This window comes from Doryrhamphus excisus, linkage group LG14, assembly GCF_037039965.1.
Source record: "Doryrhamphus excisus strain RoL-2023G ecotype Guam linkage group LG14, RoL_Dexc_Guam_v1.1, whole genome shotgun sequence".
NCBI classification, from domain to species: domain Eukaryota; kingdom Metazoa; phylum Chordata; class Actinopteri; order Syngnathiformes; family Syngnathidae; genus Doryrhamphus; species Doryrhamphus excisus.
The window spans coordinates 9,869,314-9,883,093 of record NC_136370.1 but is presented as its reverse complement, the minus strand read 5'-3'; the positions used below and the strand labels follow the sequence as shown (position 1 = coordinate 9,883,093).

The 13,780-nt window shown below is 42.6% G+C and overlaps 2 protein-coding genes across 3 annotated transcripts; both read left to right on the top strand.

The window, feature by feature from the left end:
• The first annotated feature begins 43 nt into the window (after positions 1-43).
• LOC131140506 (transmembrane protein 151B) lies at positions 44-6,012 on the top strand. The gene is made up of 2 exons (XM_058090993.2): positions 44-496; positions 3,108-6,012. The coding sequence occupies exons 1-2, from the start codon at positions 386-388 to the stop codon at positions 4,719-4,721; spliced, it is 1,725 nt and encodes a 574-aa protein (XP_057946976.2). The 5' UTR covers positions 44-385; the 3' UTR covers positions 4,722-6,012.
• A 1,347-nt stretch (positions 6,013-7,359) lies between these two features.
• Positions 7,360-12,856, top strand: lrr1 (leucine rich repeat protein 1). 2 transcript variants are annotated; one of them, XM_058091384.2, is made up of 7 exons: positions 7,360-7,479; positions 7,583-7,654; positions 7,747-7,923; positions 8,691-8,789; positions 9,896-10,148; positions 10,659-11,133; positions 12,283-12,856. In XM_058091384.2, exons 3-7 carry the CDS (start codon positions 7,777-7,779, stop codon positions 12,536-12,538), a joined length of 1,230 nt encoding a protein of 409 aa, XP_057947367.2. In that variant the 5' UTR covers positions 7,360-7,479; positions 7,583-7,654; positions 7,747-7,776; the 3' UTR covers positions 12,539-12,856. The 2 variants fall into 2 exon arrangements, with proteins under 2 accessions (XP_057947367.2, XP_057947366.2); XM_058091383.2 differs by having other exon boundaries at positions 7,361-7,479; positions 7,583-7,923.
• Positions 12,857-13,780: the final 924 nt, after the last annotated feature.

Sequence of the window (13,780 nt, the reverse complement as noted above, 5' to 3'; positions counted from 1 at the left end):
TTTTTTAGTTTCCTCCCTTGTGGAGACTCAATGGCACCGTTGAATTGAGCATGTCTGCTTGTATTGGGACATTTTCAATCCCACTACAGGCTTTACAGTTTTGCTGACTGCACGATGGTCAACCTTTGCTGCCTTTGCTGCGGTGAAATCCCTCAACCCCGCCCCCCTCGGTCGGACCAGCCGGGACCACCGCGGGATCCCCACTGCACTGTGCAGCTGCAGCCTGCCAGCAGTAACAACAGTGTGGGGCTGACGGGGAAGCCTAAAGGGGCAAAACAGAGAGAGGGAGAGAGATAGATATATATGCACGATGCAAGGACAATCCAACAAATAAATACAAAGGGAGTGATTGTGCACTTGCTGTCTGACATGCAAGAAGTGCAGGATGCTCTCCTCCGACCTGGACTCTGCGGAAGACACCGAGGCCAGTGTTCTCAATGATGCTGAGGAAGAGGAGCAGGAGGAGGACTCTCCGGCTGAGAGTGATGTGGAGGAGGTAAGAGACAACATTACAAGTACTGCATCAAATTCAGAAAGGTTGTTTCAGGTTTATTGTTAATGATGTTTGCAATGGTGTAGGTAGCCTACAAATGTACTGATAGGTGTTTTTAATGTATTGGCAGTCTTATTAAAACATATAAGGGCAAGACATTGGATGTTTGAGTGTGTGACTTTTTGGAAAAATACAAATAATTAAACATTATTTACTAATGGCGTCATTCACAAATGGGTGTACAAGTAGAAGGCACTCCAGGAGGTATACTTGAGATTTAAAAAAATGTGTACAGTATATCTCACAGTATATGTTTATATATTCAATATTTATCATATGTAATTTCTGAAATTGCCAATTTCAACCAAAAGTGCCAAAACATATTTTAAAAAGGCTAATTCACTGAAAAAAGGTTATTGAATACAATAGATAATAATATAATTAATGTTTAAAGGGGAATGCATTATTTGCTAAATATCGTAGTAGCTTATGAATGTAATGGTCTATTATTGTTATTTCACATTTGCATTGTCTGCATTTATTTAGTTATTTATTTTATTGTATTTGTTTTATTCTTTGTCTTTTGTTTTGCACATACACATTTTGAGCAATAAACTATATTCTAATATTAATCATTGTTCACAGTTAGACATGGAAAAATAGTAAAATACTTAATTATTAACTATACATATTTTATTATTATTTTATATAATAAATAAGAATATGTAAATATTACAAAACTGAGCAAAAATGTGAAAAAATAAAATACATGAATGAAATAATACCTTATATTCATTGTTTAAAAAAAAAAGGTCTGGAGCAAATGAAATGTTGGCCCATTACTGACTCAAAGGCTAAAAGGAATGCAATACACCCTTGCAGGGAGCAATAATCTTCCAATCCATCCCCTAGGGACTATGAATCTCCCCAAAATGCTGCATGAATCCATTCAGTATGTCACTGAGTTGACTGGCAGCATTACAGCAAAGGTCAAAGTGTCACAGAAGAATGTGGAATTGATAGACACACAGAATCTATCCAAAATACACAAACAATAATGAAATAAAGACCATCTATCGGATTGAAGCCATGGCTGTCAAAGGTCCTGTCCTCTGTGGTTCATCATGACAACTGAATCCATGTTTTCTTTATTCCCTCATTCCATAAATCAAGTGCGTTTAAAACAGCACAGTGACATCTCTTCTTCGCCTGAGTCAGTGCTTTAATGGATGGTTCGTTGTCAGCAAGAATCCTTTCACTCCATTAAACACCAGTGGGTAGAGATGACAAACCTCATCTCCTGAGAAGGACTGACAACTAAAAAGTTGACTTCCAAATGATCTAGCTTGCGTAAATAAATACTCACTACGACTACAAAAAAACGAGTGGTTAGCGCGCAGGCCACACAGCTAGGAGACTTAGGTTCAATTCCCCCCTCGGGCAATCCAGGGTGTACCCCGCCTCTCGCCCAAAGACAGGCTAAGCGGTATAGAAAATGGATGGATGTATTGAGTTGTGGACTCCAATAGAGCAGCTACACACATTAACCAGCACAGACAGCTTTCTAGATCTTCCAGAATCCGCAACTATTCCAGCTGTTTTTCTTTGGATTTCCAAAAGGGTCTGTTTTAATTGATTCCACCCACAGCCCGCCTCCAGGCAACTTGAAATGTTGAACATAATTCAATATTATTATAATATTAATTAATATTAATAATATTAATAATTAATAATTCATTCATTTATTTTCTACCGCTTTTTCCTCATGAGAGTTGCGGGGGTGTCTTCGGGCGAGAGGCGGGGTACACCCTGGACTGGTCGCCAGCCAATCACAGGGCACATATAGACAAACAACCATTCACACTCACATTCATACCTATGGACAATTTGGAGTCGCCAATTAACCTAGCATGTTTTTGGAATGTGGGAGGAAACCGGAGTACCCGGAGAAAACCCACGCATGCACGGGGACAACATGCAAACTCCACACAGAGATGGTCGAGGGTGGAGTCGAACCCTGGTCCTCCGAGCTGTGAGGTCTGCGCGCTAACCACTCGACCGCCGTGCCGCCCTATTATTAATAATATTAATTCAATATTATTATACCATGAATAATGGCTTATTCATTTTATTGTAATTAGAGGTGAAAATTACAATTATGTTACATGGTGACATTAGGATACGGTTTCACATGAGCACTGATATATAGGTAAGTTATCATCTTACATATGTTCTCTTCAAAGCTAAAGCACATATTTTATGTTTCACAGTGCACAGTTGGTGGGAATCGCTGAACTAGATCACAGACATGGCTTCTACTACCTGTCAAAAGAGATGATTAAGTCCATTTGACCTTATGTATTATCAATAATTTAAAGTTCACAGTTAGATGTGTGAAAACATGACATACAGCCTCAGAGGGCCACTTCATGCTTTAATTGAATCCCCCTGTGCTTTCTTTTGCTTTGATTTACTTGGTGCTTAGACGTGGAGAAGCCTCACATTTTACAGAACGTCCGCATTCATTAGCATTTAACGGACGAGTCATGATATAGCTGCTCATTTCTCTAAGTGCCCATTCCTCATGAGCTTTTTTTTTTTTTTCTCTCTGCAGCAACGCCCAGTCAAGCAGTCACTGGGAGCCTGCGTATGTCGAGAGTCTCACTGGCGCTGCCTGCTGCTCTCCTTGCTCATGTACAGCTGCCTGGGTGCCATCAGCTGGTGCCAAGTGAGTCGGGTCACAAAGATCAACTTCAACTCTGCCCTCACCTCTACCTTCTCGGCTTCCCTTTCCTCTTCATTGCAAAGGAGCTCCGGGATGGGACCTGGAGGCCACTCCATGATCTACCATGACAGTCCCTGCTCTGACGGCTACATCTACATTCCATTGGCTTTCCTTTTCATGCTCTATGTGTTGTACATGGTGGAGTGCTGGCACTGCCGGGCCCGTAGCAAACTGCAGTACAAAGCGGATGTAGACAGCGTGTACGAACGCGTGGTGCGCATGCAGCAAGCTCAGCCTTGCATTTGGTGGAAGGCCATCAGCTACCACTTTGTGCGCAGAACGAGACAAATCACCCGCTACCGCAACGGGGACGCTTACACCACCACGCAGGTGTACAACGAGAGAGTCAATACACATGTAGCTGAAGGAGAGTTTGACTACAGCCGCTGTGGCATGAAGGATGTGTCACGTGACCTCAGAGGGTTGGAGGAGCATCCTGCAACCCGCCTGCAGTTCACCAAGTGTTTCAGCTTCACCGAGGCCGGCCCGGAGAATGACTACCTCAATCAGCGAGCGAGGTTCTTCTCAGAAATTGAAGGTTTGGATGACTACATGGAGGCCAGGGAAGGCATGCAGCTGAAGAACGTGGACTTCAGGGAGAACCTAATAGCGTACGTACACCCAGATAAGATGCCCTGGTACACATCCCAGGTGGCCTTCTGGCTAGCTGCTCTCTTCATGCTCTCCTGGCCTCTGAGAGTCTTCATAGAGTACCGCACTGCATACGTGCACTATCGCATTGAAAAGCTATTTGGGATGGACTACACCTCCCCGTTAGATGAAGACAGGAATGTTAGCAGCGGCTGTGCTATTCCCAGAGTTGACACACTGGACAGCACGGAATTGGAATGGCACATCCGCTGCAACCGCCAAGTGATCCCCAGCTACTCCGAGGCCATGCTGATAAACATGAGCACGGCTGACTCCGACTCTTTGCATGACACTGAATGCACCACATCCTCCAACTGCTACCTTCTAGACAGCAGCCCCACCACCCAGAGCTACGGAGCGCTACAAAGTCAGTCGGAGCAAGTCAGCGAGAGGAGCGCACGGGAAGGTGGGCGCAGGAGGATGAGGAGGAGGACCATCACCAGCTCCAGCTGCTCCTCCCTTTTCTCCTGTCAGGGGGCACGCTTCCGCTCCCGCCTGTCCTCTGCCACATCGCGCTTCTCTCTCTGCCGTATGTATGGCTCACGTCGCACGGTGGCTCTGTGGAGGAGTCGGAGTAGCAACATGACGGACCCCTGCTGCATGAACGAGCAGGGGGGACACTCGGACTCCAGTCAGCTGGCCCTCAGCGACAGTCCACCCAATTACAGCGATGCAAGGTTCTTTCCTGTTCTGATAGTGCATGGACCTGATGGCTGCGGAGGCGAGAATGGCAGAGAAGCGCAAAGTAGCCGCATACGAAGAGGCTCGTCATGTGTGGAGACGGCTCTGTGAAATTTACTGGTGAGGCCAGGGGTGTCCAAACCTTTTTTTTTTTTTTTTACTGAGGACCGCCTACTGGAAAATGAAAGGATGCAGTAGGCCATTTTTCATTTTTGTCTAAAACCAATCCACTATGACCAAAAAATATACATACAGGTGCATCTCAATAAAGTAGATTATCTTTGAAAAGTTAATTTATTTCAGGACTTTGTTCTGAAGGTGAAACATTCATTCATTCATTTTCCAATGCTTTTTCCTCACGAGGGTCGCGGGGGTGCTGGAGCCTATCCCAGCTGTCTTTGGGCAAGAAGCGGGGTACCCCCTGGACTGGTGGCCAGCCAATCACAGGGCACATATAGACAAACTCACACTCACATTCATACCTGTGGCCAATTAACCTAGCATGTTTTTGGAATGTGGGAGGAAACCGGAGTACCCGGAGAAAACCGGGAAGAACATGCAAACTCCACACAGAGATGGCCGAGGGTGGAATTGAACCCTGGTGTCCTAGCTGTGAGGTCTGAGCACTAACCACTCGACCGCCGTGCCACCTAAAGGTGAAACATTTCAAGTTAATTTCTTAGTCATTTTCAATAGTATAGCTTACAGCTAATAAAACCCCCAAATTCAAAATAATAAATAAATAAAAAATCTAAAAATGAAATATCTAATAAAATGTGGAAAGCTGGCCGAGTGGTTAGGTTAGCTAGATTAGGTTAGTGGTTAGCTAGGTTAGATACACTTTGGACACCCCTACCTACAGAAATAAATCTCTCAGTAAATGCCACTGTAAATATGAAGTATTAAAATGTTTTCCTACCAAAACTGCTTCCTATAAGGCCTGCTAACATGTTGATGGTGTCACACAAGGATATCTACATATATGTAATTTAGGCCACCGTTAGCTTTGTTGTTGGCAACAGGCTACTTCCTGGTTCATGGAGAATGGCAGACAGCACCATTATAATTTAGGGGCCTGGATGGTTCCATTGTTGCAAAAATGTGAAAATACACATTGATCCCGCTTCTCACCAAAATTGAATGGGTTTCCTGGAGACCAATGCATCAGCCCTCTACCAAGTTGCGGAGTTTGATATTATTTGCATAATCCTGTTAAATGTATCTGTCCTTTTATATGTTCTACTGTGTCAAAATGATTGCTGCGCAAAACGTAATTCAAATAACATTATCAGTTTTTCCATTATTATTTCTATTAGGATGGGAGAATGTCTGTCTGAATGTTGTGAACTCCTGTTTCCATGGCGGTGTTGCATTGAGCAGAATAATGCAACCTGGAGGAGTTATAGCAGGGGTGGGCAAATACTTTCACTCGTGGGCCGCATTAAGGAAACAAAATTGTCCGGGGGGGCCAGAACATATATATATATTTAACACACACACTATTTTATACTTATAATTTTCCTTGAATTTTTTTTTGTCTAATTTTATCTGTAAGTGTTATATACTATCAGCTGTATGTTTTCATGTCCCTTTTTTCAGGAGCACTTTAAACATCACACCACATCTAACTACGTCATTTAATTTGACAGTTTTGTTGTTTTTTTTTTACTAAATAAGACTTGCAAGTCATGTTGCCAGTTTGTATGTTAAAAGTTGAAATACTTAGAAAGCAACTGCCGGGCCGGATTCAAACGCTTGGTGGGCCGCATGTGGCCCCCGGGCCGTAGTTTGCCCACCCCTGAGTTATAGCATTGATGTAGCTCAGCTTCCCATAGTTGATGCCATTCTGGTCTTTATACAGCAAGTTAGTTGACCCCGGGATTACACTGAATATTTATCGTGAGAATATCAGCTCTTGCAAGAAACTGAAGTGGACGCTCGCCACAGTCATTGTGAGTGGCATTTTGCGGCAAGCAGACCTGAATCGGGACTGGAGCTACAACGGATTCAGTGTGATTCCGGCTTGAGACTGAATCAACAATGCTCTGCTGGTTGTAGCCAAGCAGTACATCCTTCGGTCCTAAGACTTTTGCACTGTACTGTTACCTGTACTGTACTTTTTAAATCAGATGTCATACTGTATTTGACCACATATGTATGTGTGTGTGTTATTTTGCCCGTCTAATCTAGTTAAATTGTTACTAATTGTCCAAGAACAGGAAAGGGCTGCACATTTTTAGTAAAGGTATTATTTTTCAAGAATAGAAAACACATTTAAGATGGGTTCTTTCTCCCTTCTAAACAGAAACGAGATACCATTTGAAGTGAACTATAAACTGTATAATAATGCAAGATGCTATTTTACTATTAAAACATTTTTTAAATCTGGTTGTCTGTTATATTGTCACACTAGAATGCATATAAAATTAAATCAATAATGATATTGTGAACTGTTTAACAAATGTTAACATGATGTCAAGCATACACACATTACAAGATTTATACAGAGGATGAATACTGTACATAGGAAGCAGGTTGCTTCCAAATAAATGTCAACAATATAAAATGATGTAAAAAAAAAAGTCAGTATAAGGTGGTAATGAAGTTACTTTTTTCAAATGTGTATTATACTGTACTGCACAGCATTTAAGAGCTGTGTTTATGGGTAATGTGTTAATGATGACATGCATACAGTATTTACAACCCATTTACGCAGTTTTATTGCGAAAGTGCGTTGTCACAACGTCACTTCCTGCGCGCGGGCTTACGCTAGCAAGAGCTAATGAGAGCAGAGTGTTGTCATCCACATACAACTACTCAGGGCCGAGACTTTTTTTACTTGCACCCGCACTAGTAGTACTGCACAGTTGTGAGTATTAGTACACGTTCGTCCGTGTATTGTCGTGTCGTCGTCGAAGTGCGACTTTTTGTGTCTGGTTTATGTCGATGCCTGATCTCTTGTTGTTGTTCAGAACGTAAGTTGCAGCGGGGCTAGGGTTGTAATTCTCGGAACTTCCCCCACCCATCCTGTGTGCCATGCATCGGTAACATAACACCCTTGTTAGCCGCCTGCCTGACTGGAGCTACAAACCGGGCCTTCAATTTTAACTTTTTACTCCCACCCATCAACATGAAGCTGCAGTGTGATGTGGATGTGGTCAACCGGATGCTGCCCACCTTAGGCATGAAAAGTCGCGGCAAAGGGGCGAGAGCAGTGCTGTCCATAGGAAAACAATTGGACAAGACGAGTCAACGCAGTACTGTCTATATGATGATCTGCACAGCTAAGGACAGAGCAGGCTCCAAATATAAGGTAATGATATGCAACAATCACTATGCAGTATGCATACTGTATGTACTCTCTTTTCTGCACAATAGGACGAGATATTATGCTCAGTCCCAAGACTTTTGTACTCGACCTGCAACGCTTATATACATAGTTTGTTCATTGACCCTTTTTTTTAAACCAGGCTTTTAATGATTTACTTGTATTTATTTACTATCAAACGCACCTGATATCTGATCAACCTCCATGTGCAATACTAAGGGCTCTAAATGCAATATACTAAGTTCTATGTGAAGTATTTCCATAATGCCTCATATTAACTCACTAGCAAGATCTCAGTGTATAGACTGGTCATATATCTCATCTCGTTTCATATTATCTACATATTGTATTGTATAGAACTCTGGAAAAAACTATTGATTTTGTTAATACTCGGGTTGTTTATATTGTTTATTTTTTTATATTTTGTATTTTGTACTGCTTAACTGATTCTGTACTCTTGCTGCTGTGCAATTCAAGTTTCCCCACTGAGGGACGAATAAAGGCATATCTTATCTTACCTCCACCCATTCCCTCTGCCATGAATGACAGGAACAATTACAGTATATACGTACATTATTTGCTATTACCTGCAGACACTATAAACACTGTTTTCATGAGCTCTGATGAATGAATGTAAAAAGATTGAACCACGTATGAAAAGAAATGTGTTCCTGTTCAAACTTGCTGAACATGTGATGGACGAATGACACCACGTTGTTGTGAAATTGATTTTTTCCACTTGTGTCTTGCAGCTACAAGACAACATAGAGAAGTTCTTTACGTCGTTTGTGGAGAAAGGCAAGGCTACTGTCAGATTAAAGGAACCAGCTATCGATATCTGTCTGAGCAAGGTACATCTTCCTCATTTTGTCATAATTCATGACAAACTGTCATTTTCAGACACCTTTTTACTTCATTGTTGCGACTGTCCAGTCAGTCGTTTGTTGTCCAGACAAACGCGTGTTTGTTTTGACTGCCTGGACAGACAACCCGGCAGCCTCATTGTCTCTGGTTGCTGCTGAGCCTGACTGCTATGAGGCCGCGCTGACATTTCACCTACTTTCCAACATAGTCGACAATAGCTTTCACTCAACAAACATGGATAATTAGATCCTACAATGAAGCGATCTGTGCATCAGAGCACACACACACTGGTTGTTTCTGACACTTACCACACGCTTTATTATTCATCATTACTAATTATCTGGACCAATGATGTGCACTTTCATCAAAGGAAGTAGGCCGCTATAAATTGTCATGTCAGTCAAGGTTACAATAGGTACAAACTGGACGAGAATTTATACCTCACCCAGAAATGAACGCTGAGAGGAGTCGTTGCCTGTTTGAAATGAACTGATTCACTGGTTAATCCATCACAACATATCATAGCAATCCCCAATTATAATGCAGTCAAACATCAAAGCTTCAACACAGTTTGTTCCAGGATGGGTTTATCAGTTTGTTCTAAAAAACGTGAGAAGTTCTAAATGGATTTGGATGAAATTTTCAGGAGTTGTCAGAAATGGGATACGGAAGAACTGATACAATTTTGGTGATGATCCCGATTACCGTCTAGATCCAGGAATTGTTTTAAAGGATTCCTTAACATTGCAAGATAGGGCCATTTTTGCTATTTATGTATTTAACTCCCTTTAAAAATGGTCAGAGAACTTGTAAAAAAAAAAAAAAAACCTGGGGGAGGTCTTCACTAGTCAAAATAGAGTTTCCAGTACACTGTCATCATCAATTATTACAGTACAGGCCAGTCATTCAAGTGTAACAATAATTTCATCACAGACAATAGAAAAACAAAAAGAAACACTTGTTCCTAAGTTTAATAACAAAATCCATCCTTTTTAACATTCAACACAGGTATAAAAAGAACTTAATTACTGTTGATTATAAGAAAGATCTCATCTTCTGTTCCAACATCCTCAAAACATCATTCAATTTGCAGGCCGACGCCAACAGCTTGAAGAACTTTCTCTCGGCGGCTCGCTTGGCCGACAGAGGAAGTGTCATGAGCAGCCTCCTGCTATCGACCCTGACGCCTGTTCGGGCCAGAGACGTGGAGCAGCCCAAGAAGAAGCTGACCATCATCTCCAAGAAGGACTACCCGCTCACCTCCAGCTTCCCTTACTCTCTGGAGCAGCTGCAGGTCTCATACTGCAAGCTGTCGCGTGTTGACATGCGCATGCTGACACTCAAAGGTGCGTGTTGCAACCATTTTATCTTATCTTCTCTGAAATGAAGAGAATTCAATGTACATGTTGTACAGCATTATAGGTTTACTCTCTTGTTATTATAAGTGAACACATAGCCATGATTGACAAATTAAGTTTATACATCGCTGTTCAGATAGTGCCCATAGTGTCAATATTTAGTGTGTCACATTGTTACGGAGCACTGCCTTAATCCTCTTGGGCATAGAATTCACATAGAGTTTCCCTCAATGAATTCCCAGTGCCAGCAGCACTCATGCAGCCCCCAACCAGGACACTCCCACCAACATGTTTGAATATAAGCAAGACACAATTATCTTGCTACTCACTTTTGTTGCCAGTAATGGCTAGGTGCTGAGTCATTTTAATTGTAAATCTATACCACAACATAAGCTGTACACTGACTACTCTAAAGCATATCATGTCCGGAGAGATTTACTGTAATAAAATGAATTGCTGAAATACTATTTGTTGTTATTTTCTTGGATGTACTTTCAGCTCTTCGTGTACTGGACCTCAGTAACAACCACATCAAGAAGCTCCCTGCCACCATTGGTGATCTCGGCTGCCTCTCTGAGCTCATCCTCCACAATAACCACCTGGAAGCCTTCAGCGAGGCCCTTTGTCTTTCAACTTTGCAGCGGACGCTTCAGCTCCTGGACCTCAGCCAGAACCGACTGCAGTCCCTCCCTGCCCAGTTGTGCCAGCTAAGGGAACTGGTGAACCTCAAGCTGGATGACAATAGACTGCTTTGTTTGCCGTTCCACATTGGTCGCCTGACTAAGCTGAGGTTCTTGTCTGTGGCGCACAACCGGCTAGCTGAGCTGCCAGGTGACTTCCGCAAGCTGAGACTGGAAAACCTGGACTTGTTTGGGAACCCTTTCATCCAGACCAACCCTCTGAATAACACAATGCAGCTCACGTTTCCGGTCCCTCTTCAAGAGCTTGCTTCAAGGGCTGTAGCAGACCTCAGGTTGGAATGATTTGCCATACAAAGATTCCGTATCCTCTCGGGGTTTCACGAGACAACACGATACACAAGATTGTATATGACAATATAGCACACATATATATGCATATACAGTATACTAATATCATTTCTACTACATTAGACGCCATACACCGAGAAAAATAGATTGACTAATTAAAGGGCTCACTCTGTTCATGCTGTTGTTCACTGGGCCGGCGCCAAATGGTGCCAGTTCGCGCCAATGCAATTTGCTGTGGCGCCTAGTGTCGCCCATTAGGTGCCTTGTGGCGTGCAGTGGCTCAAACTGCCTCCCAGCTGGCTCGTGGTGGCCCGTAATGGCGGCAAAAATTTTCTTTGGTGGCAAGAAAATTTCAAAATGTTTAAAATCTTCGTCGCACCGATTGATTGATGCAAGTGTCTACCAAGTGGAACCAAATGTCGTAAACAATCCGCCTATTGGAATCCACTGGAATGTAATAGCGCGAGCCAAGTTGCGCCAATCTAAGGCACACATGTGCCAATGTGCTGAAATTATTAATTTTCATTTATGGCTACATGGTAGACGAGTGGTTGGTGCGCAGGCCACACAGCTAGGAGACCCGAGTTCGATTCCACCCTCTGTGTGGAGTTTGCATGTTCTCACCGTGCATGCGTGAGTTTTCTCCGGGTACTCCGGTTTCCTCCCACATTCCAAAAACATGCTAGGTTAATTGGTGACTCCAAATTGTCCATAGGTATGAATGTGAGTGTGAATGGTTGTTTGTCTATATGTGCCCTGTGATTGGCTGGTGACCAGTCCAGGGTTTACCCCGCCTCTCGCCCGACCCTCGTGAGGAGAAGCAGTAGAAAATGAATGAATGTTCCCACAAGACATTTCGGGGGGGATAAGAAATAGTGTCACATTTTAATTTTGCAATATCTCGTGTAATGAGATTTTGTGACACCCCTAGTATCCTCATTTCCTTAAGACGATGTTTCTCAATTATTTTCTGTCACGCCCCCCCTAAGGGACAGAAAACTGGCTGCTCTGATGCTCTGAACAGGGCTGTTTAAAGGGAATTTACTGTAAGTCTTATTAATACACTTGGGGACTGTTTCATTTGTCAATTAATTGCCTTAACATGTCTTCTTTTCTTCATTTTCTTTAACCAGAATTCCATACGGACCTCACCTCATTCCTGCACACTTGTGTCAAGACCTGGATGGTGCAAAGACCTGCGACTGTGGATGCTGCTGCATCAGCTTCTACATTAAGACAGTCGTGAGCATGAACCTGCACAAAGTGTCTCACACGGTGGTTCTGGTGGACGACATGGGCGGCACACACGCTCCAGTGACCCAGCACTTCTGCTCTCTTTCCTGCTACTCTGTGTTCTTGGACAACTCCCTACAGAGGGGAATCAGATGAGTTGACATTGACGTGAAAGTGAAGCAGTTTGCAGGTGATGTGACACTCTGAACGAGACAGACGGGACAGGACTCTGTTTTATAACTTAAAATATCTGGCATTTAATACATGGCAAAAGAGACAGGTATTCTATTCAGTCCCCTACTGACCTACTTCAGTAGGGAGAGGGAATAACACGATTAGATTTTCCATGATCTCAATTGACTCTTGTAGTTCTTTTCTGAAAGGGCCTTTTTATTGCGCTGATGACCCAACTCTTTTTATATGTGTTGAGCATTTAAATAAAGGTATGCATTTTGTCTCTGGAAGTTTATTGCAGGACTTAAAAAAAAAACATTAACATATACAATTTGGCCACAATATTAGGCACACTTGCACAAAAAGTATAAACAATATACTATAGTAATGAAGAATTGAGCACTATCATAATAAAATGTGTTCATAATAGTTATTGGATATTATTACAGTAAAGTCTCGTTATATCGAAGTACTGCTTATTACGATACTATTTTCATTTCCCGGCAAATTTCTAGTCTTTTATGATATAGTTCCATTAGTACAATACCCGGTTATTATGATAATCCAGTTACTACGATGCCCTTTTCATCTCCCGCCAGCCAATTTGGTCTGCTTATATCGATACAAAAGCAGCTTAAATCAATCTTTGCTTAAGGATTTCAATACCAAAAAAGAACACGGCGAACGGCTGCTTCCAGTCAACTTTATTTTTCACACTTCCACCACCAGAGCGCAGCACACACACCGATTTCCGCACTTCCTGGTTCACAGGTCATGCTCAACCCGCCCCACATAGCTGGCCAAACACATGCCTGCAACAGAAGAACCAACTGACATAGCATACACACCTATTCCAACGAAGACACAAGCGTACAAATACATGTATTTAATTGTGTTGTATTCAGATATCTTTTTATCGCTTGCAATAATCACTGTTTTTCATATGTACATGCTGGCGTTCGTGATTTCTCTCGTGTGTATAGATTCTATACACACGAGAGAAACCACGAACACAGTTGGTTCTTCTGTTGCAGGCATTGTGTTTGGCCAGCTATGTGGGGCTGGTTGAGCATGACCTGTGAACCAGGAAGTGCGGGAATCGGTGTGTGTGCTGTGCTCTGGTGGTGGAAGTGTGAAAAATAAAGTTGACTGGAAGCAGCCGTTCGCCGTGTTCTTTTTTGGTATTGAAATCCTTAAGCAAAGATTGATTTAAGCTGCTGATTC